This window comes from Serinus canaria, chromosome 4 (assembly GCF_022539315.1).
Source record: "Serinus canaria isolate serCan28SL12 chromosome 4, serCan2020, whole genome shotgun sequence".
Lineage (NCBI taxonomy): Eukaryota > Metazoa > Chordata > Aves > Passeriformes > Fringillidae > Serinus > Serinus canaria.
Genome location: NC_066317.1, coordinates 29,000,908 through 29,026,762, shown reverse-complemented (window position 1 = coordinate 29,026,762; position 25,855 = coordinate 29,000,908). Strand labels below are relative to the sequence as shown.

Here is a 25,855-nt window from a genome sequence, read left to right as displayed (position 1 = left end):
CTGAGAAAAAAGTGTAGTAACAACCATCCTCACCATACTACTTTTAACAGCTGTGGCATTGAAGTTGAGTGTAAGGCCAGGCTCTGTAGTCAACCGTGGCAAGAAAAAGGCAAAGGATTCCTCTTCAGAGTTCTTCTGCTGAGTAAAGCGAGCTGATCCTAAAATACTTCTCCTGCTTTAGTGGCAAAAGCAGAAAACTTAATTAGTTTCTTTTTTTTTTTTTTCTCTTTCAAACAAAGAACTACAACAAGAAGATTATTTGCCAGTACCTGTAATTGCATCAACTTATCTTTTCTTGGAAATGGTCTCTACAAAATGAAGTCCATAAAGCTGTAGCCTAACAGCTAACTTCTGTGTATGTAGACCAGGGACTAAAAACCTTGAAAGCCATTTAAATACCCTGAGAAAACTGCTATGCCACCTGATGATGAAGTACTCATGCAACTCCATAAATGAGTTTGTAAAACATGCTTGGACAGCTTTCATGCCAGGTAGCCCTGGTGAGACAACTAGAGTCAGAATATTATTTACAATTTAGGCTGAAAAGCTTATTTGTGACTGGCAGTGCCTTGAAATTAAAGCTGAGGGTGTCTGGGGTGCTCTGAAACTCCATGTGGTTCAAGAGAACTAACTTAAGTGTAGAAAATGGCCCAGAATGTTTTGGTCTAATTAAGAATACTTCAGAACAGAAATATTCTTTCTTACAACACTGTACTGCCTTGAATTAAGAACTTCAACAGATTTTGTACAGACCTGCATGCTTCCCCACGTCTTATTTTCTGCCATCTTTCATAAAGGTCACTTGCAAGCTCAGAATCCACATCCCATGCAGAACGGTCCAGAGAGAGACTCTTCTGCCAAAGCAGATTTGCTGAAAGGATAATAGATTTTCCAGATTTTACAGAGATAATGTTTGCTCCTTCTATCAATCTACTTCTGAACACGAGTAATCAGTATCTGCAAAGCATCCAGACCCAAAACAAAAAAGGCAACCCTCTTTTCCCCTTCAAAGTGAGAATATGCAAGGTTATATATATTATCTTCCATATCAGATTTGTTTAAATAAATACATCTGCAAAACCAAAGTAACTGTACATGCAAACAAGAGAATGGGCACTGCACAGGCTGTGCATGCTTTAGTAAGCCCTTTTTACTGCTGCTATTCCTAATAGATGCCATGAAGAGTAACCATGTTATCAGTAGCCTACACAGTACCCTCAACTGATGGCAGTAAAGTACCAAGATAATGTGCTACATAATGGTACAAAAATATAGTAGCATGGCACAGCAGGGAACATAACAATTTCCAGTTTGACAAAAACAGTCTTTTCATTTTAGCTTCTTTTCTAGATGCTGATAATTTTCTCAAATTCTTCTTAAGATCAATTGCCAAGCTTTTCATCAGTCTAAAGACTAGTGCATTTTAGAAAGTTACACTCATGTTGGTTCAAGCATTTTCACACAGCAGAAAATAGTTAGAAAAGCAACCTTCTTTCAAAAGAAAATAAAAAATACTTATTTTGAAAGTGCATGTACTTTATTTTATACTCCTTTAAGTTTAAAGTAATGAATTGAGATTGGGGATTATTGGAATAATCCAACTCCAATGTCTTGAAATCAGTATTTTCAGGCTAATGCATTACACATTTCTGTTTAACAAATAGTAATATCCTAAAGCCGAAGGCAGAATACCTGTAAGTACAGATCTCATTATGTGCATTATTAGAATGAAAATAAAGTAAGCAACAAGTATTCAGTTGTATCAGCCATATTCCTTCACCGAGATTAAAAAATAAAAACCAAAAAAGCAAACATTTTCTTCTAAGATATGGACCTTAGCATGCAAGTGTCTCAGTAAGGTTCAAGTCACACATCTCTATATGTCACCTCAATTCTCACATCTGACTGACTGACAACTACTTCCTTCCTCATATCCTCACACAAAGATACATTTTAGGAAATGTCATTTTGAAAACATTTCCAGGAGTGTGCTCAAACATTTACAGCCTATGATACCAGCTGCCTTCTGAAACTCCTTACTGTACAGAGAGCAAAAACCACTATTCTGAACCAGCTTTTAACAGGTTCAACATTCTTTAGGCAGTATCATGCCATGTCATACCCATGGCTGTATTTTGGTAAATGCCAGCCAGGTATTTCAAATAGCTCCCAGCATTACAGTATCTATATGAGATAGATTCTTCAGATCCAGAAAAAATGAGACCCCTTCTTTCTGTTTCATATGATACAGTGTAAAGGATGCTGTTTTATAAGCCTGATACATTTGCTGAAATCAATGGAATTATTGCTGTGGGAAAGAGATAAAGAGAAGGCCCTCAAATTTAACTCTAGATGCAAGCAGATATTGGTTAATTTTTTTTGTTTGTTTTTCATAAAAGAATTCCCAGGATCTGGGCCCAGGTTGTGCACATTTTCTAGTAACTCTGAATTAGTGGACAGTTTTACCATTCTACTTCAACATCTCTCAAGAAAACATGTATAAAGAAAAAAAAGGGCAATACATCATCAATGAGAATTCATAGGAGAGTCTTAAATACTAAAATTTAAAAAAAAAATAATGTTTCAAGACAGAACAATAGCTTAGCACATGCTATAGAACTAAATGTCTGAAATAGTGCGCCAGGTACTCAGTACCCTCAGCCATTTATATACTCCCAGAAAAGTGGATGTTTTTAAACAAATGTAAAACTAAGTACCTGCATGAGCAATCTCAATATTCTCATTGCAAGTCCTGCTATATAATTATTCCTCTACAATAAAACTACTGTCAGTTGCCAAAAAAAGCCTTAGACAAGCCTACCTGAATCAGACTTTCCCAAGTAGCACTGAATATCACAGTGGGCAATTGCTTCAAAATTAAGATCTCCCTGCTGGAAAAACAAAACAAAAATATGACAAAACAAGAGAACAAATTTCAGTTTCTCAGTGCATAATTTCATAGAGTCAAATAAAAGGATTTTGAATTAAGAGAATTAAGTGCCAAGAGAACTATAATTCCATTGCTGTTCAACTCTGGGGACTTAACCTCTCAATCGTCAGAATGGTCTAACAGAGTGGTCTGGTACTGAGCTTTTTTTTCAGGACTAAGAAAAGAATTCTGGCCTGAGAGAGACACTGCTGCAGCTGGGGGGTTTGCAGTGCATAATAACAATAATTCAACACACACAGCTGAACGCAGTACCTTGGATACAATTGAATATATCTGCAGAGGTATTTCAAACATCACTCCCACGTTTGTGGACAAACAAATACTAGAGAGCACATTCGTTACAGTGTCTTTCACACTGAGCTTCAAAGAAAAAACATTCCAGCAGCCTGGAGGTAGAGTCAGAGGTTCAGCGAAGTTCAGAATCTGAAAAGAATCAAACAACAGCTGAATTAAAATTGGTACAGTACTTTCTGACAGAGGTGGTACCTTGAAAAATGCAAACTTTCTTGTCTTTTGTGTTTTTGCTGTTACTACATGGTCATATGTGCTCATACCTGATCCATACAGTGCACTTATGCAAATCCCAATATCAAAACATAAGAAGAGCCATTTAGATGCCTACATCATGTGCTTATTCCTAAACCACATTTGCCTGATTTGAATCAAGCAGTTGTGCCAGTAAATCATTGGCTTTAAAGGTCATCTATGCACTAAAGGCTTCCACTATGAACAGATGCTGAATCCTAGAGAGCACAAACACACACATTCAACAATTCTGAGAACAGAGCAATGGTCTGTAATTTGATTCATCTGTAGCTGCAACTCAAATGAAAGAACAGTTGTCAATAAAACAATACAAAAGTAAGCTGGACAGTGAATAATGCCTCTTGAGACAGTAACCTAATAGTTACAGATGTACATAAACCTTTATTTTTAATGGATTCCAACAAGTTCTAAAAACACAGAATTCTTCAAAGAACCTATTTTGTATGTCAAAGGTCCATATCTTTAAATAAAATGCAAAACATTGTACCAAGAAGAAATAAAGCTTACCTTTACTATGTTCTTTGTTTCTCTCGCTATGAAGACCTCATTCAATTCAATGCTGAAGTAAAAATTGTTTGTAAACCATATGGACCAATATCCTGAAGTATTATGATGTGGTTCTATATGAAACAGTGCTGCAGAAGGATCTACATCAAAATACCTATAAGTAAATGCATAAAAACTATAAATACATCTGCTATTGTCCTTGAGTACACAACAAGTGGTCTATACAAGAGAAGATAACATAGCATTCTTGTATGATGAGGCTCTTTCTTTATTTGGGAATAATGACGTAAGAGTAAAAATTCACAAGAACCATGTAAAAGAGACACACAAAGTATTTACCCCTCTTGTTATGCTATAGTACAACATTGCCTATTGCATTGTGATACAGCGGGCTGGATGTAGTCGGCAAAACATGACTGAAGCAAGAGAAGACTTCACATTTTTTCTAAGACTGTCCAGCTTCTGCATAGCATTAACAAGGATGCTGGAAATTTTATCACAGATTAAGCCACATTTATATGATATGAACTGCTAAAGCACATCTTTTTACAGGCTCCTAAAATTCTTCTTGGGATAAAATACAGAATTGTTGCTTTAAATGTGACATCTGGCAAATGAGACAACAGCAATAGGAAGAAGCCTCTTCATTGACCTTGGAATCACAGAGTGACAAAGCAAGTTAACTTCATCTCTTAAAAGTAAGGTACAGTATTTTCATTATAGTATCAGTGAATGTTAACAAACAAACAAAATCCACTGTCAACCTACCCTTCCATCACAGGACAGAAAAGACAGGCTTTGAGTGTTGTAGTGCCTTTCAAAAGAGAGTTCTTGTTGTTGTCAGAATAAAGATTTTCAGTGTCACAGGATGCAGCTGGGAAAGAGCAGACAAATGGAATACATCAGCCAGAAGCATATCCAAAATTATTTGCATGGGAAAATTTGCAAGAACACTAAAAAGGGGAACCTTTGCTGGTGCAATCCTCACACAGGTGAGTAAAGTATCTAACTGTTTGAGTCCTAAGACTCAGCATTTTCAGAGGTTTCAAACCTTGCCTTAAGGAGTATTCATGAATGATAAACACCTTCAAAAACACACAATAAGGCTGTGAAGAGCAACCTGAGCAATTTTAACCACCAGTCATTGGCATAGCATTCTTACTAATCAGAGCACACTGCCTTCTTTTAACAAATGAAAAACTGCTCTGAAATAGAGAATCAATTAACATAATAGTCCCTTCTTTCTTCTTATTCATCTATGTTTTCCCTAGGAAAAACATGTCTCAATGTCATTATGAAAGCAGCCTTTCTCATTAATGTTTAAAGTCTGTACACTGCAGTCTAGTGGTCAGAACAGGAAGCAGGCTGGAGTCAGGAACGCTTAAATGCCAATCTCTGCTCTTCCACAAACACGTCTGGTTTCAGGCAAGACTCTGCAATGGTCCTGCCAAGCAATGTCATAGAAAATGACCACCCAAGCACAATAGCCTTTTAGAAAACATATTCAAAACAGAAAAAAACCCCATAAACTATAAAAGGATGTTGAAAAAGCATATTCAATAATTATGCTTATGGTAAAATCAGCTAACATTTCAGCAACTGTTTTTTTCCCTGTTTTCAAGTATGTATAGCTTAGAGCCTTCAACCAGCATAAGAAGAACCACATATACACAAAAAGGGTGGAAACTATTAGCAAAAAGAATTCATCCTCTTTCTCAATAAAGTCTAGACAAGTTGATTTTGAGATCTTTCAGGGTCTCTGCTGAAAAAAAACTATCCTTTTTTCAGCAATCGAATCCTATTTAATCATATTATCTCCAAATATGGGTAACCTGTACCTTTACAAGAAATAGAAGCAACTTTTGTGAAGTTAGTGGACGATGAGGATAGCAGTACTGGCTCAAACTCCACAGCTGATGTGTCTTTTTGTGACAACCGCCGTATTTCCTGCAGGAAGACAAGACAAGTTATTTTTACAGCAGTACTACCCCTATTAGTACTGCAGCTGCTGTATTAGTCTATCTTCTTGTCAAATTTGCATGCCACCATCTGCCATTTTCTTGTATCTTCTAAATCAACACATGAATTTTTATTCAAGTTAACAGCTCTTATGTATTAAAAAAAAATCCACCACTGAACTACATGTCATTTCAATGATCTACCAGACATTTGCGCACACTTGAAAAACTTAGAAGTGTGACATTTGCCACCAGCAAAATCAATCTGCTATTAGAGAAAGCTAATTCCCTAATCAAATTCACCACCCTAAATGATGACTTCCTGAAGCCCACGATTACCTGTATATGCACCAGGCTGTCTCCAGAATGCATGATATGCACATCTACTGATGAATGACCTGTCCAAAAGAATGAACACCATGGTAAGATCACCAAAGACAGAAACACTTGTTTTGTCAGACACTCACAGGAGAAACAACCCCAATTTAAATTTTAAAATCTTTGTGTGACAGATACCCTTGTAAAAAGAAGGAACTGCTCACATCCTGAGCTGGCAAACATTTGAGAGAGGAGTAAAAATGCTTTAAAACGTAAGCTTTAAAATGCAAGCATTCCCAAGAAATAATGCAAAGCTGGATTCAGCACTTTGGGCTCAAATCAGGAATGGTCCTATCACCATTGCCTAAAGCAACAGAAGACAGGTAAAACAGCTTTCACCTGCTGGTAAGGTGGTACAGCAATGTTGGGGAACCACCTCTGGTCACTGGCAAAGCTATGTTCCCATCCACAGGACAGTAAGAAGATGTAGAGGACCAAAAGAAGGGCAACAGGACAGAATAAGAGCTGACCATCATACTACAGTCCTTCCACAAGGAAGGTAACTTGAGGTTTTGTCCTTGCCTATACTTGTATTAAATCAGTGCATGCAGGCTGACATGAAGGGACCTGACCAGCCACGATTTCTCATAATGTGTGTGCTTTGCTCAGCTGTTTGAAAGCAAGACTGCAAGTGCCAGCTTCCAAAAGAGGGTTCAAGGTATTGATTATGAGCTCCACATACCCACAGCTGTTTAAAGCACATACTCCTCTGCAGCCTTCCCAGCTGGTTAGATCCTCTGTGCAGACCCTGCCTACCTGCTGTCCCGCTCTAGGTGCTAACTTCCCACCAACAGCTAATCCAAAAGGCTTATAGGACCAACCTCTAGCACAGACAGGACTTAGAATTGCACTATATTTAACAGAAAACAGCCCTAAAAGATACTTCTGCTACTTTAACCATCGAAAGTGTTAACAGTGAGCACCCTTGACAGAACAGATGGGAACAATTTTCTACCAGCATCAGATTAAATGTACATCCACAACTCAACATAACAAAGCCCTGGCATCTCACTGGCAGGGAAACTAGGTTTACAGTGGGTATTTCAGTTTCAGCTCTTGAAATACCACATCACAGAAAAGGCACGAGGGAAACAGAACAGAAATTCATAGATACTGTTTTGTGTATATTGTATCTATTGTTTTGTGACTAGATTTTAAAATGCATTTCTCAAAAGAAAAAAGATCATGTTCCATTTCAACACATATGTTAAAATATATTATTTCAATCTGGATTCTTAAGCAGTTTCTCCTTCTCCAATCAGAAAGGAAAACTGGCAGAAATGTCTAAAAAAGGCTATTCTAATAGACTGCAAGGCTCTATAAATAATTTTAAATCCCCTGGATTTAGAGGATTTGCAGCATAAAGAAACTGCAAGGAGTTGATTGTTTTGCCTGTGGAATTCTAGCTTACAAGAACAAATGATGTGCACATCTGTATTACCTCATTATTCTACTTTCCATAATGGCCACTATCCCCAGTACTGTATAAACCACTCTGCCTTCACAATCCCATTATGGTCAATTTAATTAATGGGAAACCAGAAATGCAGTTGTAGAATTCAAAGGACTATTTAAGCATGGGGGAATAAAGAATGAAAGAGATGTAGTTTACAACTTTACAATTGTTACCTTTATGAAGAAAACTGCTTATGATAACTCTGCCTGACACAAATTCTCTGCATGCTGTGTTTAACTGAACTTACTTGGTTTCCCTTACTTGTGAAAATAGGCTGTCACTGAATTTGATTAAATTTAGGAAGTCAAATTGCAAATCATGTATAAAACCAAGTTGAATTACACTTAACAGGTAGATTTAGGACTTACCTGAGGTCTTGGTTCTTTCCATTGCTACATAAACTATCAAAAGATTCTCCAGTAAGTATTGTCTGTGCTCCACAAAATCTTGCTGGGCATTTTCCACTCTTACTGTTAAGCTCATTTCTAGCAGCATTGGGTCATTGGACACAAAACAGCAACTCTGGAGTGAGACAAAGGGATATGGTGTGTGTGTGATGGGGGACACAACAGAAAAAATTCATTACACTAAGGAACTTTGAGAAATTAATCAAAGCTATTATCTAAGAGACAAGGTTTCCAGCACCAAAGTGCTGGCAAAACAAAAGTAATTAGGACCTTTGCTAAAATCTCAGCAGAAACCAAACACAGTGCAGGTACAGAGAGCACAGCAAAAACAAAGACAAAAACAACTAAAGAAGACACTGAACCTTTAGAGAATGCAAATTTATAAACTGTCTTAGTCAGTCTCACCTCAGGGACTGTAAAACAGTTTCCTTTGTTAAATCCTCTGCCTTCAATAAAATGTGCCATAAACAGACTGATGCATGTGTCTTAATGGTAGGAAGACAGTTCATGTTCACTGGTCTGTTTATAGTTAATTTTTCCAAATCCTGTGCTTTTGTCTCCATTTCTCACTGAAGTAATTTTAAAAAAACAAACATACATGTCCAATTCTTAATAGAAAACACTGTTGTCTGGCTAGAATACTTCAGAAAAATACAAATAGGACCCTGTTCCATCTGTAAGTAGTGGCTGCTGTTTACACAGCTAAATCATAGCAACTACAAAGACACAGATACCATTTTGCAAAAAAATTAAAGCCAACAAAGCAAACTAGAACTAGACAACCAACAGTGAACATCATCAATTAGTCCTGCATCAAAGCACAAAGGTCACTAAATTCAGATGACAAAGGTCACTAAAGGAGGACTAATTTGCTCAGGATGGAGGATGAGGAGGAGAAAGCTGGCACGGGAAGTGCTCTCAGAAGTGCAGCAGAACACTTCCAGCTAATCCCAAGTGGCACAAACAAGTACAGCAGGAGTGGGGAAGCGCCTGAGGCTGGGATGCCAGCACACAGCTCACACAGCATCGGAGACCCCCAGCACCTGAAATGGCTGCCAGGAGCAGGAGAAGGGGCTGCCATGAAGACTGGAGCACAGGAGTGTCCCAGGAAAGCTCAGACCAGAGGGCAGACAGCTGCACTCCACACAGCCTTCAATGCTCAGGGCACCCCAAGCCCCCCAATACACTGTGCACTGCAAGAACCAGACGGGGAGGCGAAGTGGCTCAGGAATGCCGCCATGTGCAACATGTATTCCACAAAGGAACACAGCTATGGAGCCTGGGCCTCACTGCTCCTGGGGAAAGAGGTGCCACTGGCCGCAGTGCAGGTCTCAGGCTGGGCCAGCACCTCACCCATGGTGTGGGCGCTGAGCAGCACCCACCCACCCTGGAAGGACACGGAGATGGGAGGTGAACCTGGGTGGCACCAGCCAGGACAAGGAGATAAGCTCCTCTCCTGAGAGCTCAGTGCTTTTGGAGGGGCATCTCTGCTAACACACTAGCCCCTCCTCAGCTCTGCCCAGCACCATGGCTGCCCTCATGCCCCCCTGAGAAACAGCCCAGGCTTCAGCCGCTCAGCCCACTGATCATTTCTCACTGTGAACCAGACACTTGTGAAAAGGTTCTGGAGTAAAGAAATTACAGAAATCTAATCATTTTTGTGCCCGACGTCAGCAGTACAACACCTACACATCAGAATGCTTAGCCTGTTGGAGTGGTTTTGGTTTGTTTTTTTGTGAGGTTTATGGGGGGGTGGGTATCATTTTTCATCTCTTTCTCTCCTAAAGATTTTAGTGTGATATGTGTGACATTTAATTTGTATCAGAGGATACAATTTTGTAAAAGCACAATTCCCCTTTAAACTAAGACACTGAAAACTGCATTTTTGCTAAAACTTCTACAGCTGTGGAAAGTGTCCCTCTAAGCTTGGCTTAAAATAAGAAAACTTACATAGATATAAAACAATAATAAAACATACCTTAACTAGCTGATATGTGTCATTAGGTAAACTGCATTCAAGGTGAACCCGTAATAGACTAGCATTCATAGTTTCTGTCTGGAAGAAAGAAAAGTGAAGAAAACATCAAACACATTGCTTCAAATGTTATATAAATCCAATTCATATAATATAATTTATAACGATAATAGAACTACTTCCTCATTTTCTTTTCTTATTACACATATGTAACACAGCAATGTAAGGAATTTTTTAAATGAACACAATTATTCTGTACAGTAGTCAAGTAATCAATCTCTGCATCTCAGGACTCCACCAATATCTACCTAGTTATCAAACTATTATTACACATGATTATTAAATATTTATACAGCATCTGCATGAGAACTCTTACAAATTTGCTTATGCAAAAAACCCTGTATTCAACAGGGCCTTTGTGTGCAATATAAAAGCTTCTTTCCTTGTTTTCTGTGTATTTTCTTTGCTGATTGGATGCTGAAATACAGTATCTAGGCCAAGAACATAATGCTTCTTGGATGTGGTCTAATACATAGGCTTCATGCCAAAATGGACAGACAGAAAATACTTGTTTTGCCTTTTTATTCACTAGAATGGGAAAAGAAAAGAAAATAAAAGATGACATTGACTGTGGCAGCTTGTAAAGTACTCATAAATCTAATGGGGCGACAGAACTGACAAAGCCAAGTATAGTTCATGAAAGCTATCTGGAAATCTGCACTGCCAAATCACTGGCACAAACTGCACAGCCAGTATATCTTGATTCTGAATTAAATTTTAAAAAAAACAAAACAACAAAGAAAGCCAGAATCAGAATGGCAGACCTGTCACTCTATCAGTGCCTTTCTTACAGCCAAATGTCATGCTAATTTTGAGGCTAATGTGGAACCCCCACCCTCTGTTTCTCTTGTGATACTGATATATCTGAGTAGGCTATCTGCAGGTTCAGGTTTTTGAAGGTGTTGATGAAACTGACTTTACACAATTTCAATAATTTGATGCTGAAAAGCAAAACTGAAGAAACTTTGGAAGGTATCTAGTACCCTATTTCATACCTTTTTAGTATAGGAAAAATAGGACAGGCAGGGGCACGTGAGTAGAGAGATTTAGCACATGTGTGGCATTTCATGGGGTCCAGTTTTATAAAAGCACTGACAAAAGGAAGCCAATATTTGCATTCCCAATTCAACAGGATTTCATACCAAAATGACTGAGGCTTCACACAAGAGGGCGATGTAGCCCCTGTAAAAGTGGTTAGTGGCAACTCAAACACTGTCCCCAGCACAGCTTTCTGGGGGACTCAAACTCTGCAAAGTCTTTTCTTTTTTTACAGATGTTTATGTCTGTATCAAATTGTGAGAGCAGGAAAAAAAACCCCACATGGCTGCTTTAACAAGGCAGTAAGTCTTGGAGGTAATTTTCTGATCAGATAAAACTTGATGCTAAGAGTTCCCTTTCCAGTGCTTCTTTAAAAACATTACTGCTTTCATAGTCTTAAAATAAGGATTTGTTAGCCCTTATTCAATGCCACTGTCATTTAAAGTAACTTAAGACCCCACACCCCTATTAAAAAAAATCAGCTACATCATATTTTCCAGGCTTTGTTTTTTTTTGACCTAGCATAGATCTAACATGGGAAATGCTGTCCCTAAAATTTAAGCTTCAAATATACAGGGGGGGGGGGAAATGCTACTGGGGTGTATTTGCTGTTGATCTGTTTTCTAGGGGAATTTTTTATTTCTTTGTCAGGCTATCTTCAGAACAGGAAACGGATTTGCATTTCTCTAAGGCAGACAATAATGCATAACTGACATGCCCAAAATCTTACAGCACCAGCAGGATGGCTCTGAGTTAACCCTAAAGAGAAGGAAACACTGTCAAAGGCAGAGTTTCCAACCAGACAAATCCAGGACCATCTCTCAGCAGTGCAATCATTCCATTTATACTGTAAACATCACTGCTAATGAATCGGAGCAGAGAGCTGAGTTACGCAGCCAGTATTTGTACCAGAGGCAAATTGACAAGGAGAGGCACAGCAGGGAAATCTCAGAGAGAGCTCTTCGAAGCATTGCTACTTAATTACCTGGTGCCTCTATTTTGTATTAGGTGCTTGGGCATACATACTTGAATGTACACACACACTCAGCACCCACAAATCCTATACAAGGAAAGACAACTGGTAAAAGCCACACAAATTCTCACAAAGATTTTTGAATATATTCTTGCATCACTACCAGGACTGTAGAGTTCAAATCACTTCCTGGAGTTTGGCTACAGTATCACAGAAACAGAACAACACTGAACAAGCCTCCTCTTCTTCCTGTAGGCTGATCCCTCAAAGTTCCTGTCCTGGAGAGTCCCTGACCCTAAAGTGGTATTTCCACTCTGAATGGTATTAATAAGCTTTTTCTGTAATAATGATTCAGCAGTTTCATCAGTTTTTTGCAGGCAGTTATCAGGATAGCACACCAAGAAAGTTCTACTGCCTTCCTTCCCTCCCTCTCCACACTCAAGCACCACACTTGGACATGTTTGCTTCTATGATCCTCTGCCCATCAGAGCAAAACATAGCTTAAGGAGTGCTACATTTCTGCCAGTGCTTGCAGTATTTCCCAAGCTGTCAGTTCATAAACTTTTAACTCCTCTGGGAAGTCAGCAAAGCGGTGTCTGTGTGTCTCCTGTGGTAAGACCCTCCACCCTGCAAGCCACTCCTCTGACATTTCCACCATCCTGAACACAGCAAGGCAGAGATGTAGCTGCTCTTAGTGCTGTCCAAATACTAAACAATGCCAAAAAGCAGGCAACTATAGCAAAGACTACACCCAGAGGCTGGGTAAACAACGATGACCTATATGGGCTGCGCCATCTGTTCTGGCTTAGCGGTAACTAGCCACTGCTGAGTAGCCACGTGGATGTACAACGAATTCACAGTGTGGGACACTTCTCTTCTTCCCTCCCAACGAGTGAGCCATGAACCCAGAAATCCTGGGATCCAGGAGCACAGGCTGAGCATGCCAATCCCAACCCTTCAAAAGCTGAAATGTTGAAAAGAGTAACAGAAAGATGGAGACATTCAACAGTAAGAAAGGCAAGTTTGCTTTTTTCTTTTCTTATTAAGCGCAAAAGTTTCTGCTTAAAAACATGTGGGAACGAAGAAGAATAAAGAAAGGCCTTTGTGCTTCGCCCATTGAAACATAAAAACAACATACAAAATCCATGGGAGTTCATTTTCTACAAAAAATTCAAACACAAACCTGTTGCATAATGTATTTCCAATGGAAACACTACCATAAACTTCCATCTATAAATCCCCAGGCATATGTTATATTTCCAACACAAATAGTCTACAGTGGCAGAATTTTACCCATACCCCTATTTACAATTCTGGCCTTGACCTTCAAAATAAATTGTTTCAAATTGAAGAAGCTACAAAAGGGGTGGTCAATTTGGTGAAGAAATGGACAGCCCATTTCTGAAGATACTACAGAGCATGGACACTTCAGCTTTGCAAAGTGAAAGCTGAAAGGTCTGATGCCACCTACAAATGCTTCTGAGTATAAGGGTCAGAAGCAGGAAGAGTTACGTAAATTAAATGTACATCTTAATATATAAAATGGCCACAAAGCAATTTAAATTGGAAGTCAGGTGTAGGCTTCCAGCCACCAAAGTAGTAAGAGAAGTATTTGGGGTAACAAGGCCTCCTGTTAACAAGGCAATTCTGGTAAGTCACTTTACCAAGCACACGATGGGATTAAATTATGTCAAAGATTTTTTGGCCTTGCTGACCAAGGATGTCAGTATTACTGAACAATTTAAACATAACTGCCTTTACAACAGAAGGCAAAAAATAGACACACAGCATGGAGCTCTCTGTCTGAGGTTTCCAAGCAGTATCAGTGGACTTCAGAGGTAAGGACACCTTCCGTGTTTCAAACTAAAACCTGTCACCCAAGGTTAGAACTCAATCATCCCAAGGTGAAAAGGGATATGCAAATGATGCTTATGCTATCCTCAATTTATTAAAATAGATATTTTATGTCAGTTAAAAATAAACAGGGGAAAAGAAATGTGCATATGACTGAGTATGACTGGTTTGTTTTAAAAGCTTTTTCACTTCAAGACTCTTTTCAATGTGTAACAGATATGCATCCCTTCAGCTTGCCCTTGTGTAGTCACTCACTCAAACCTCATCAACCTCTCTTCCTTCTACATCTTCTGAGCTTAAAACTGGACAAAACAGAATGATACCATTTTTTTTAATGAGATCTGGATCAGAATGTAAGTAAGATGAATTGAAGAAGGCACTTCTGGAGAGGACAGCTAGCTGTAGAGAAACATTCTTCTGAGAGGAACCCAAACCCAAACCATAAACTCCTCTCCAATATTTAGATCTTGTCTATCACGTTCAACAGCTGGGGAGCCCATCCCACTGCTGCTCAAATTGATAACATGCAGTGAAGATTGTTACCTTAATTACGATATAGCACAGAAAAACACCCAGAGCTTGGAGAATTGAGTCAACACTCTCTCCCACCTCATGTCCTACAAGATTACTGCCAGGTGGTACCATGCTGCACTGCTAAACATGACCTCAAACTTGTACTCCATGCAAATAAAACACAGGATAATGTTTGTCACTCTACAGTGAGGAAAATGTCAAATGTACCCCAAAGCTCCTCCACTCAGGAATTCAGAATGAACTGTAAAAATGCATGTATGCAACTTTCAGATTCCACCTGACAACAACCCATTGAGCTAGATATGAAGATGCAGACATTAACAGCATCAAAAAAACCCTTCTCACTTCTACCTCTAGCACCCCAAATTACAAAACCCGCAGATTTTTGCTTCCTTTTCAAGAGTGTGTCTTTGTTTGTCCACAAGCAAGCGCAACTGTGTGACTACAGGGAAGAGACTGCTATGGAGGAAAAGAAAGGGAGAGACGGAAATTGTGAATTAACGTTGGATAGAGGTAAGATTGACCTAAGACATACATAGCACATTTAAAAATGCCATAAATGCTGGTAATTTTACTAAGAACAGAAGGCATCACAAAGGCAATTAATGCAGCTTACATTTAGATAAAGTATTAAATTTTGTTACATGCTAAGGTATTCTAAGTATGTTTTTGGAAAAACAACGTCTGTGTATAATACAACAGGAAATCTGAAAGATCAGGTTTTCAGATTAGTTATTCACTTGAGAGGTTCTGTATGGACTGGAAGACTATGAAAATATCTGCAACTGCAACCAAATTACAGAAATCATTAAACTTCTTTCAACTCCAGTTTTTACACCTCATAAATTCAGCTGGCTATGCTCTCCAGAGCTCCTTTGCTCCCAGTATGCAAGGCTGGTATCTTCAGCACTGACAGGGGCAGAAGGGGATGCTGCAGCCTGACTCCCAGCTCCCAGACTCATCCATGCAGCATGCCATGCTTCTTGTGGCTAACTGTTGGTGCAACCCTGCTGTAAACTCGCATGGGGAACTGGCCAGAAGTAAAAAACAGAACAAACCAATACAGCTTCCTGCCCTTCTCAATTTTACGGTATAAAGTTTATATTTTTGTTTAGGGCAGACCAATTCTCCAGTCCAGTCAGAGCAGAGCCTCACAAATAGTTTTGCAAGCACAACTTAGAGAGTACCCCACCACAGGGGCACGAAGAAGAACAAGTGTGAATAGTTTAAATGCCAAAGACTGTCTCCTAAAAGCAGCTGATCACAGTAACCCTGCATCTTGCAATTTCTCTCCTGCAGTTACTGGTACTCGGATTTTTTGCTAATGCTCCTTGCATCCTCACAACCTGAAGTCAAAAATCTTTTCCGGTTAAACAGACTTAGGTTTCTCCCCTTGAAATGTATACTGTACCAGTGTGTGTGATGCCTGGATGTTCTGAATGTGTGGAAGCAGTAAGTAGGCATTTGAGAGCTGCACTTTAGGTTCTTCTGGAGAAGACATCAGACTTCCTGTTCCAAAAACCTGGTATTAAAAAAAAGGTCATTACATCAATATCTAGAATTTCAGTTATAACAGCAGCTTCCAAAACTACACTGCTAATAACAACAATCTTCCCAAAAAACAGATCCATTTTTCACATTAGATTCTTTTAAAATATAATAAACAAAGTTCCAATGTAGAAAGTTATCACAGACATAAATTGCATTTAAGAATCATCACTCATTCAGGCACTATTACAAAGACAAAACAAAGCACTCACCAGCAGAGCATCAGATGATCCCAAAAACAAAGTATCCATATTCTCCTACTATTCTCCAGGCAATTACAATACACATCTCACTATTTAGGAAAGCAATAATTTTTGAGAAAACTTTGTTACTAGTCCCACTGAATATTGAATTCAATGGCTCTGCCTTAAAAGTTGAGTAAAATATTTTCTCTTATTTTGGTTTTTAAAGATTGCAGTTTTCAGAACACGGTAAGATTTGTAATTTGGATGGCTCTACTGCATTTATATTTTGCTCCACTAAGATTAGCTTATTGACAAGGAGATGCACAATAACTGAGGGGTGTGGAGCCAAGAGGGATCAAGGAGGCAGGGGATCATCAGAAGCTAACTAAAATTACTTTGGGCTTTTCACTTGTATGCAAAGGTTTATTGTTTTTTAAGAGGAAAAATCCACATATTTTAATTAAGAGGATAACAAAATGCATTCTATGCTTACTGAAGATCTCTGATTACAGATAGAAAATACCAAAACAAAGGGAATGTGTTGGTTTGTTTTTTTTTTTTTAATGGTGGTATTTACAGTACAATGTTGCCTTGTCTCCATTTGGGTGATTCTTCTGAACATACTCTCAAATAAATGCATTAGAAACATCAGACGTTTCAAGGCTTTGGGGCTCTCAAGAGCACTGTAACTGTGCATCAAACACTCAAGTCATGCCTCCTTTTGAAACTCAAACATAATGTGAGCTGAAAGCATGGACAGCTACTTCCTCTGTCTCAGGTGGCTGGTGAAAATGTCCATGAAAACCAGTCTGCTACTGATTTTTACAGCAGTCCAACAGGAAACAAACTGATTTTGAGGTGGCACTGACAACTGCTTCCCTGCAACTTGTTGATAAAAGGCTGAGCTGACTGGGCAGCTCAGTAAATTAAGGGCACAGGGAAGAGTGAGATGTCAAAAAGAAAAGGTCAATCACTCTATAATGCACTTTTTTTCTCAGCCTTGATATGTTCCTGCCAAGTATGGCATTACCTCTAATAAATACTAGATAAATGCAACATTTGTATTAAAATCTCATGTACTTCAACTGAACTTACCTAAGCTTTTATTTAAAGAGCTTTGTTTTCCAGCACAAGATCAAAGTATAGGAATGAAATAGTTTGATGATTGATTAAAGCTGTCACTCTTTAAATCACTAAATTCAGAGTTTTTTCTTAATCAAAATAATAAAAGCCAAGATTTTGGAGTATATAGTGTCCCTTAGAAAAGTTTTTTAAAGCTAAAGACCTGCTTAAATTCACCAGTTATTCAGAAAACAGACAGCTTTAAGGCACAACCATTACTTCATCTTTCATGTTTTATGGGCCTAAACCTCTAACCCTGTGCTACATCCCCAATGTGTTTACATAAAATCCTGCAGAGTAGCTGAAAACCACCTAAAATATTTCCTAGTGGGTTTTTCCCAACAAATGCATTCCAGCACAGTGCAGTCTAGACAACACTAATATATGAAACTAATTAGACCATGGTCTTTTAAGTACACACATACAAATGCACTTGGTTTTACTACCACAACTAGCCCCACTAACAGCAGTAAGTTTACCATATATATATATATATATATATATATATATGTGATCATGACATTAGCACTATCTGGTAAAAGGGATGAATTGGTAACATTACTCCACCTGATCTGTATCAGTAATTCAATGAACTTTCAAAGTCCCTAAAATCATGAAAACCAATTTTTAAAACACAAGAAAATCCAAAACTCAAGCTAAAAATAAGAGTAGTTCCCTGATACGAAAAATAAGAGCAGTTACCTGATATGAAAGAACTCCATGAGATGAGGTATTTATAAATAATGAGCTTTCAATATTGCCTTCTTCTGTGGGCAGGAAGAGTACTCTGAAAGACATCTTTCCCATGGCTGGAATCACCTGCAGAGACCACAAAGAAGCTTGCTTGCTTGGTGCCAGTGATCACACACTCCTCACTCAGTCACAGGGCCCAGAGGACACTTCCATATGTACATTCCCATCTGTAAATCCCACTAAGCAGAACCTCAGCACTGAAAAGTTTCATCTGTGCACAACTCTCAACTCTTACTACAAAGAGCTGAGATCACACAGCAGCTTGCCAAGCTATGGCTGGAGTTTCTCAGCTAGCATGGGGCCTCACCAGCCAAGGCTTCTTTTTGGATAAGATATTACCCATGCAGCACGGACAGCCTGTGAGTGCACAGAGACACTTCCCCACACAGAGAGATATGGCTATTGCAAAGTGAATCAGTGCCCCTGTGATACACAGGCAAATCAGCCAAGCTGAACTTAGGCAACACTCTCAGTAACTATGGAATAACAATGACATTTATGTCTGCACAGTAATACCCATTCAGCAAAAGCAAAAATCAGATGAAAACATAATAAAACCCCTATGCACATCAGCGGAGGATAAAAACTGGGCTTCATCCAACTGAGATCACAGCAATTCATTCTTAACATGCATTATATTGTTAAAAAAATCAGAGTTGAAATAATGGTCTTAGATCATAAAGGCAATTATGCCCATAACTGCAATACAAAATACATAAAACATTTCACTGCAGGTTTTTCTGACGAATATGCAAGACCATTCAAAAGACTGAAAATTCAGGGCTGTAGAACACCCACATGCCTGTGGATTACTGCATAATGCTGCTTAAAGCAGAATGTGATTTAAACAGCCTCTCTAACACTGAAAATTCTTCTCCTCCTCTGTTACTGTCAAACACATTTCCTACTGTAGGTTTTGGATGGCTTCTCCCAAACAAGTCTAAGTAGAAACGAACAAAAAAACCACTAGCAAAACAGAAAAAGAGTTGGAGGTCCTACAAAAAAGCCCAAAAACACAGAATGAAGAGCTTATGCCAAAGGAAGCAGGAAGGCTTGGCACTTGGCCATTACATACTTTCCAAAAGTACATCAACACTCACCCGGCTATGAGCAGGAGACACATGAAACTGTCTAGTAGCTGTAAACACTGAATTGACTACAACATCTCTATCTCTACTAGGGTTGTAGGCATGCAGCATTTTAGCTCTGGGTAACCCCAGTAACCTAAAGCAGGGGAAAAAAAGAGAAATAAATTATTCACTTTATAAGCACAGGCAACACATGAAGGAAGTAAAACAAATCACCCTAAAACACTTCATCTGCAACAATTACCTACTTGTAATTAATCTCTGGAAACACACCAAAAAAATTTTGCCTTTAGTATACAAAGGCAAATATGTAACACTGGGATGTGAGGTACACTTGGCCAAAACTCACTGGAGTAACTAGGAGTTAAAAAAAAAAAATTACCCTTACAAAGCACAAAGTTTTGGATAAAAAGATTTAAATAACTGAAGTCTTGTTTTGTCAGCTAAAGCAATGATTCCCTTGAGGCTTCTGCTTTAGCTAGTACACCCTAAACCCCAACATCTCAGACATTCCTCCAGTGCATCCTCTGAAATATTCCTTTAACTCACAAGGAAACTGTGTTTCTTTTTGGTTACTGATAGATCAAAGGCTCATTATCACTTAAGAACAATTTTTTAAGTTTTCTTAAAAGAAAACTAAGAAAAAGCTCATTTATTCTACCAGTATGTTTTGCTTGGGACTCTGGATTTTGTTATCAGAATTTAAAAGAAACAACAAGCTATTCCTCCACTAGAAAGGCAATTTTTCAATAATGAACAACCAGTATGAAGCAATTATTTGACATCCATGCAGAATCACCTGAAATGTACACCCAGAATGTATTCTATTCCCTATCAGCTTTTCCTCCTTCTCAGAACTATGTTGATTTTAACTTAAAAACATTGCAAGGCAAGAAATGCACTTCCAGCTCTGTAGCAATTACTTATTACTTCTCTATTTTTCAGATGATGGCATGATCCTACCTAATGCTTTTACCCAAATGGAGCCCAGTGTAGCTGTTCCTCCACACTTCATTATTAACCAAAATAACAATCATGTAAGATACTCACTGCATTCCAAAATGCAGAACTGACGGATGAAAATGTAAGGCCTTCCCATTTGGAGGCATTTTTGCTGAGAAGCTGAAAAGAAGGAAAAAGAAGCCACAATTAATATTTAGTGGGCATGATGCTACAATCTGCAGGGAAGGAAGATACATTGCAGGCTCTTAACTCTTTCTATTCTGAAGCTTCCTTCCTTGCACAGGTCTCCACAGTCATGCTGGCACACCTGTTTATGGAGCTGTGCAGTGGACTGCAGAGGGAAAACAACTGGGAAAAGTCCTGAGGAATGAAAATTACGTCAGCATGGAGCAGATTACTCGCCAATTAAATATCTATGCAAGCACTGGCACGAGTACACCTGAGAGATGCAGAGGCAGAGAAGTAAATAGCAGCTTGGGCAAAAACAGAGATCAGAAGAAATGCTTATATAGCTGTGGCTGTAATGAAAAAGCCAGCTTGCTTCGTCTATGCAGAAGAGAATAAAAAATACTGTGAAGCACATACATCATCATCTTTCCTTTGCCCTACAAAAAGTCACAGTAAAGTTCCTATCAGTTCGAGGACATTTTTTAATTATTTCAACATTACTCAATACCCTGTAACATAGAAATTCCACGATATCGTCACCATTTTCTCAATTAAAACTTGTCTTCCACAAGTCCCAAAAACCACAGTGAATAAAAACAAGCCCAGCATATGTTTATTTTATCTGCATAGCCAGCGCCACTCTGTTAAAAGCTTCCCCAGAAGCAGTCTGCATGTTGAATAGCCAGAACCAGTTTAATCTTTACTGGATGATGCTAATAAGCATCCTCGCAAGGATGAGTCCAAGAAGGGAGAGATGTGAGTGTGGTCTCATTAGGTATCCAGATGCTTTGCATAATTTGTGGTAGTACAGTCAATTGGTTCCCAATTTTAAAATGTAGTTCTGTGACATTACACCTTTAATATCTCTTACTGTGTACATAATCCTGATGTTATATTCCAAAGCAACAGACATCATTATTTATTACCAGTAAGGAAAAATAATACTTATTATTATGAAAACCCACAACTTTTATGAAAACATAGAACCACAGGATGGAGAAAATTCTCTCACTGCTGTAGCAGGCAGAATGCAATACATCCAAGTAGCATTCCTGAGGCTGCTAGCGACAGCCTCCTTCCAACCTTGTCTCTGCAGAAGCCCACTCTTGCTCCATTCCTAGAAACACTGTAGCAACCAGCACTTTCTTCCCCTTCCAAAAATCAGCCTCAGGTAGATACCCAGAAGTTAAGTCTGAGTACTGCTGTAACACATACAAATTAAAATTACTACTGTAGTAAAAGCCACAGATATTTGAGGAAGACATGTTTCTTAAAGGCCCTCAGATCCTTTTATTGTATGCATACACATGAACAGGAGAATAAAAGATAAGCCACTGGTTAATTCACTACAGTATGACCTTGTACCTCACCATAGCATCTAACAGGTGCTGCAGAAATACCTCTTCTCACCAGAAAAATCTTTCCTGACAACAGCAAGAAGCTGAGTGCTTCTCTCTGCCAATTCATGTAATTGCCAGTAGCTCTCCAAGACTTGCCCTCCTTCTGAGGAATTCTAGCAGCATCAGCTCTTCTCCTCTCAATTCCTGCTCTTTGCAATAGGTACCAAATGCACCAGCTGGGTGCAAATTCAGCAGTGGGATGTAGGAGACTGCACTTAATGTGACCTAGGTGAATATGGCTATGCTGTAGCACTGGCTCTTAAAAATGCACTGTATTGCTGTTCAGCCAACCCTCTACTAGTCAAAAAATGGGAAAAGCCCTATAAGAGTAGCAGCAGGAGGATCCCAGGGGTGCCATTTATTCCTTCTGGAGACGGCAGCCTGGACCTCGCTTGGCTGAAGCCAAGGCTCACTTAATGACCTGTGCAGGTTCCAAGCGGGCTCCTGAGCATGGAGACAACTTTGCAGCATCCCTGCGCACCGCTTGACCAGGAATGGCCCCGTGATTACAAGACATCCAGCTTCTGCTTTGCACCCCACAAAAGCTGCCAAATCACTTCAAGCTCCAGCCTGGCCCAGAAAGCAGAACAGCCACATTCCTGTGGCATCATGCCCATCACCCAGCCCACTGTCCAGCTCCAGGGCAGCTGCACCACTTATCAGTGGCCCCGAAGCAGTGCCAAAACATAACCTGAGAGCTGAGTTTCTTCAACAACAGAACTGGTGGAAAGAGAACTACCACTGCTTTGGGTTGGGGTCTTTTTCCCTCAAGGGAAAAGATGACAGGTTGGAATAATGGGAACGGGCAGGAGAACATTCTGCTCATGACAATCGAACAACTAGCACATGCTTTGAAGTACACCACTACACAGAGAAAGAGACAGGCCCATCTACACTGGAAGTGCACTTCTCCAGTTTCTGTCTCTAAAAGGCAGCTAGAAGCTGGCAGAACACCATTCTGCATCCCCATGCTCCAAACACAATTCAGATCTCAGTGGGGAATCTGACACTGAAATAAACTCCAAGGCAATTTACTCAGACATTTGAAATTTGAAGTCACTTCTAACAAAAAAACCTCCTTTTTTCTCTAAGAACATCATCTCACCAATAGATTCACCTCAAATTATGCCCAAAATTGCTCTTTTAGCTACAGATGACATGTCCAAAAAAGTACATGGATCCTTTCACAAGAATGTCACAGGCTTGGGAAAGACAGAAATATATGTCTAAGAATGGAAGCCTTGAAACAACAAATGTGGAGAAAAAGGCCTCTTCACAACAGAAAAGGACTGGTTTCCAGGTTTTACTCTTTCAGTGCTTTTAAAATCCTCTAGCATCCCATTAAGCATGCCATCTAACAAAGCTGGTCCCCATGTTCCATGGCATCTCTTTTTTTGGCAGACCAGTTGAACAGCATCTTCTGAATGGCAGATTTTGATAGAGCAGCTCAATTCCAACATTTCAGAGGATACTTTTAAGCACAAGTGAACTGGAAGAGAAAGAAATAGAAGAGGGGAAGGAAATTCTTGGCAATTACTTTGAACACTCAGTATGCATCGAAATCCTAGTTTAAATGGTGCTGTTAACACTTCCCAGGCCAAAAGTTCCATGTCCTTCCTCCTCTCCCACCCACACAATATATTTAAAACCCTGACACCCTGAACCATCCCTTTCCAGGAAAAAAGAGTAAGAAAAACTGGGGAGGGCACCACATGCTCACCCAGAGCACCAGGAGGATCTGGGGACAGGTTCTGGCAAGAAAGGTGAAGGTAAGCCCATGAATACTTCAGCTCATAACCCTCGCTTGCAGAAAACACCCAGGAGTGAGAGACAAATCCCAAACATGCACACAACCATCAGAAATGCCTACTGGGAAGAAAGGTGGATGTGGAGCTGAAAAAAGTGGGCTGGAGGTGAGGTAGGGTAAGGAACAGGGGTGACACCAGGGGAAAAGAGCAGGATGGAGGAATGCAAGCACCATTAATCATTTGTGCAAGCAGAGGAACACGTAACTCTAGGGCAGCATTTTGGGATTTTATTCTTGTTTTTTAAAAGGTGCATGAGCTGTAAAATGTTAAGCTACCATATTCCCTCCACTAAGAAGCCCCAGAGGTGTTTAAACATGGAGAATCTCCAGCCTTTCACAATGTTTCCTGCTTCAGGAAAGAAGGTTTTGGTGTCCTGTTGGTGTGGGACTAACAAAAAGAGATGCTAATACAGGGACACTGAGAGCACTGCTAAATACAGCATTGATATTGTTTTGCCCTTGCTTCTTTCAGATCTGTTAGGCTGTGATGCATAAAGTAAATATAGGTAAACAACCAGATCAGTATTTACAGTCCCAAACCCTAATATTTTTATGCAATGTATATTGCAAACATTTGTTTGAAATAAGCAAAAGCCTTATGCTTCCCCCCCAAGCCCAACAGAAACAGATCTTTTTTCACAGAAGATTTGTTCCTACTTCATTGGTCACAATCACAAAAGTAATATTTCCCCTAAAAATCCAAACAAAAGAGCAGATCCATTCTGAATAAATTGCTGGAGATTGCACTGGGGGGTTTTGTTTGTTTTGCCTTTTTTTCAAATGAAATTTTAAAACTGAGTTAATTAATTCATCTCATTATACACATAAAACACTCAATCTGCAGAATAAGCTGCATTTGACCATAAGTGAAGGTCAAATGGAAGGACATTTATCCCAAAGTTGATTTTTCTTCTATTATCTCTTTTATGTCTTCCTTGTATCTTTAATTCTTCACTTGAATTGATTACTTCATACTATCTTAGCATGCATAATATCTGATGATTCAGATAGCAACCTCTGTAGTTGAAAATAATCACAAATGCTATTTGGTTCCCTTTCTTCTTCCTTCCTTTTTGTACGCTTTGTTCACAGCACATGCTGAAAAAAGCAAGTCAGGGAAAGGCATTTTATGGTCAGGTCTTTTGCTTTATGGCTGCAGGGTTTTCTTGGAAGCAGCAGGCAAAAACGACTGGATTCTTGAACATACAAGAGGTCATTTTTGAGTGTATCTGTTTAGGCAGTGCTGGTTTATTTCTCAGTATATTGATAAAAGTAAAATTTTACTTATGTTGAGCATTTTAGCACTTTACATCACCAGTGCAGTGATGTTAATGAACCCACAAGATGAGGTTTTGAGATATGAAAGTATGTGTGTATTGTACAGAAAAGTGCATTTTTTAAATGCAAACTGAAATAGAGAAAATGAAATAAAACCTCTCATTTACTGACTAATTTTAGATTCATTCTTCTAAACTACACCTGATAAAGAAAACAGAGAATGGAAAACATAGGAAAACAACCAAACCCAGATCCTTTTAATCATGCTGACTGCAGCTGATGCAAAGAAATTATTCTGACAAATAGAAAATAGGTAATTAAGAATAGGTAATAGAAAACAGGTAATTAAGGGGTCATAGATATGCAAATAGAAAAAGCAGCTGAATCAAAATCTTATGCAGAGCTAATACAAAGCTTTGGTTCATCATATCCCTAGTCCCTCTCATCTCTCAACTTCTCCTTTACCAAAGGCAGTAAAAGCAGCAACCACTACTAGGATCATTAAAGTGCAGCTCCTGAAAGACACACAGTGCCTTTGAAAGAGATCATGAAATTGTTTGGAAATACAAAATTAAAATTTGAGTTTACTATCAAGGCAACTCTGCCAAAATCAGAAACAGGAACAGTTTTAAATTACGATTTTTTTGTAACCTTAACTTCCTTCCTAGAGACAGAAAGAGTCCTCAGAAACCAGGAAATTGCCCAGCTTGCAATAACCCTGCACTGCTCATGGGCAAGCTATCCATGGTGTATCCCTGTGGGGCTCTCTCTTTGGAGAAGAGCAGTCACACTTGCCACTTCCAGAGACTTATGGGACTTGTCCTGAAGCCCTGTACTGACCTGTGACAATTCTGGATTTTTTTTTTTTTTACTTTTTAAAGAAAAAGAATGACCAAAATGTAAAAGA

The 25,855-nt window shown here is 39.1% G+C and overlaps 1 protein-coding gene across 4 annotated transcripts in view; it reads right to left on the bottom strand.

The window, feature by feature from the left end:
- The window catches only part of TMEM131L (transmembrane 131 like), a 79,551-nt gene that overhangs the window by 24,853 nt on the left and 28,843 nt on the right, over positions 1 to 25,855 (bottom strand). For 2 of the 4 annotated variants that reach the window (XM_030239064.2, XM_030239061.2), the window contains exons 4-17: positions 20,383 to 20,454; positions 19,345 to 19,468; positions 18,194 to 18,310; positions 16,048 to 16,158; positions 10,181 to 10,258; positions 8,164 to 8,317; positions 6,301 to 6,359; positions 5,842 to 5,950; positions 4,772 to 4,877; positions 4,004 to 4,157; positions 3,203 to 3,373; positions 2,822 to 2,891; positions 754 to 871; positions 34 to 172 (exon numbers count right to left, since the gene is read on the bottom strand). In XM_030239064.2, the coding sequence (XP_030094924.1) occupies positions 34 to 172; positions 754 to 871; positions 2,822 to 2,891; positions 3,203 to 3,373; positions 4,004 to 4,157; positions 4,772 to 4,877; positions 5,842 to 5,950; positions 6,301 to 6,359; positions 8,164 to 8,317; positions 10,181 to 10,258; positions 16,048 to 16,158; positions 18,194 to 18,310; positions 19,345 to 19,468; positions 20,383 to 20,454 (1,582 nt within the window). Of the gene's footprint in view, positions 1 to 33; positions 176 to 753; positions 872 to 2,821; positions 2,892 to 3,202; positions 3,374 to 4,003; positions 4,158 to 4,771; positions 4,878 to 5,841; positions 5,951 to 6,300; positions 6,360 to 8,163; positions 8,318 to 10,180; positions 10,259 to 16,047; positions 16,159 to 18,193; positions 18,311 to 19,344; positions 19,469 to 20,382; positions 20,455 to 25,855 lie in introns of all 4 variants that reach the window. The other 2 variants (XM_030239063.2, XM_030239062.2) reach the window with 1 other exon arrangement.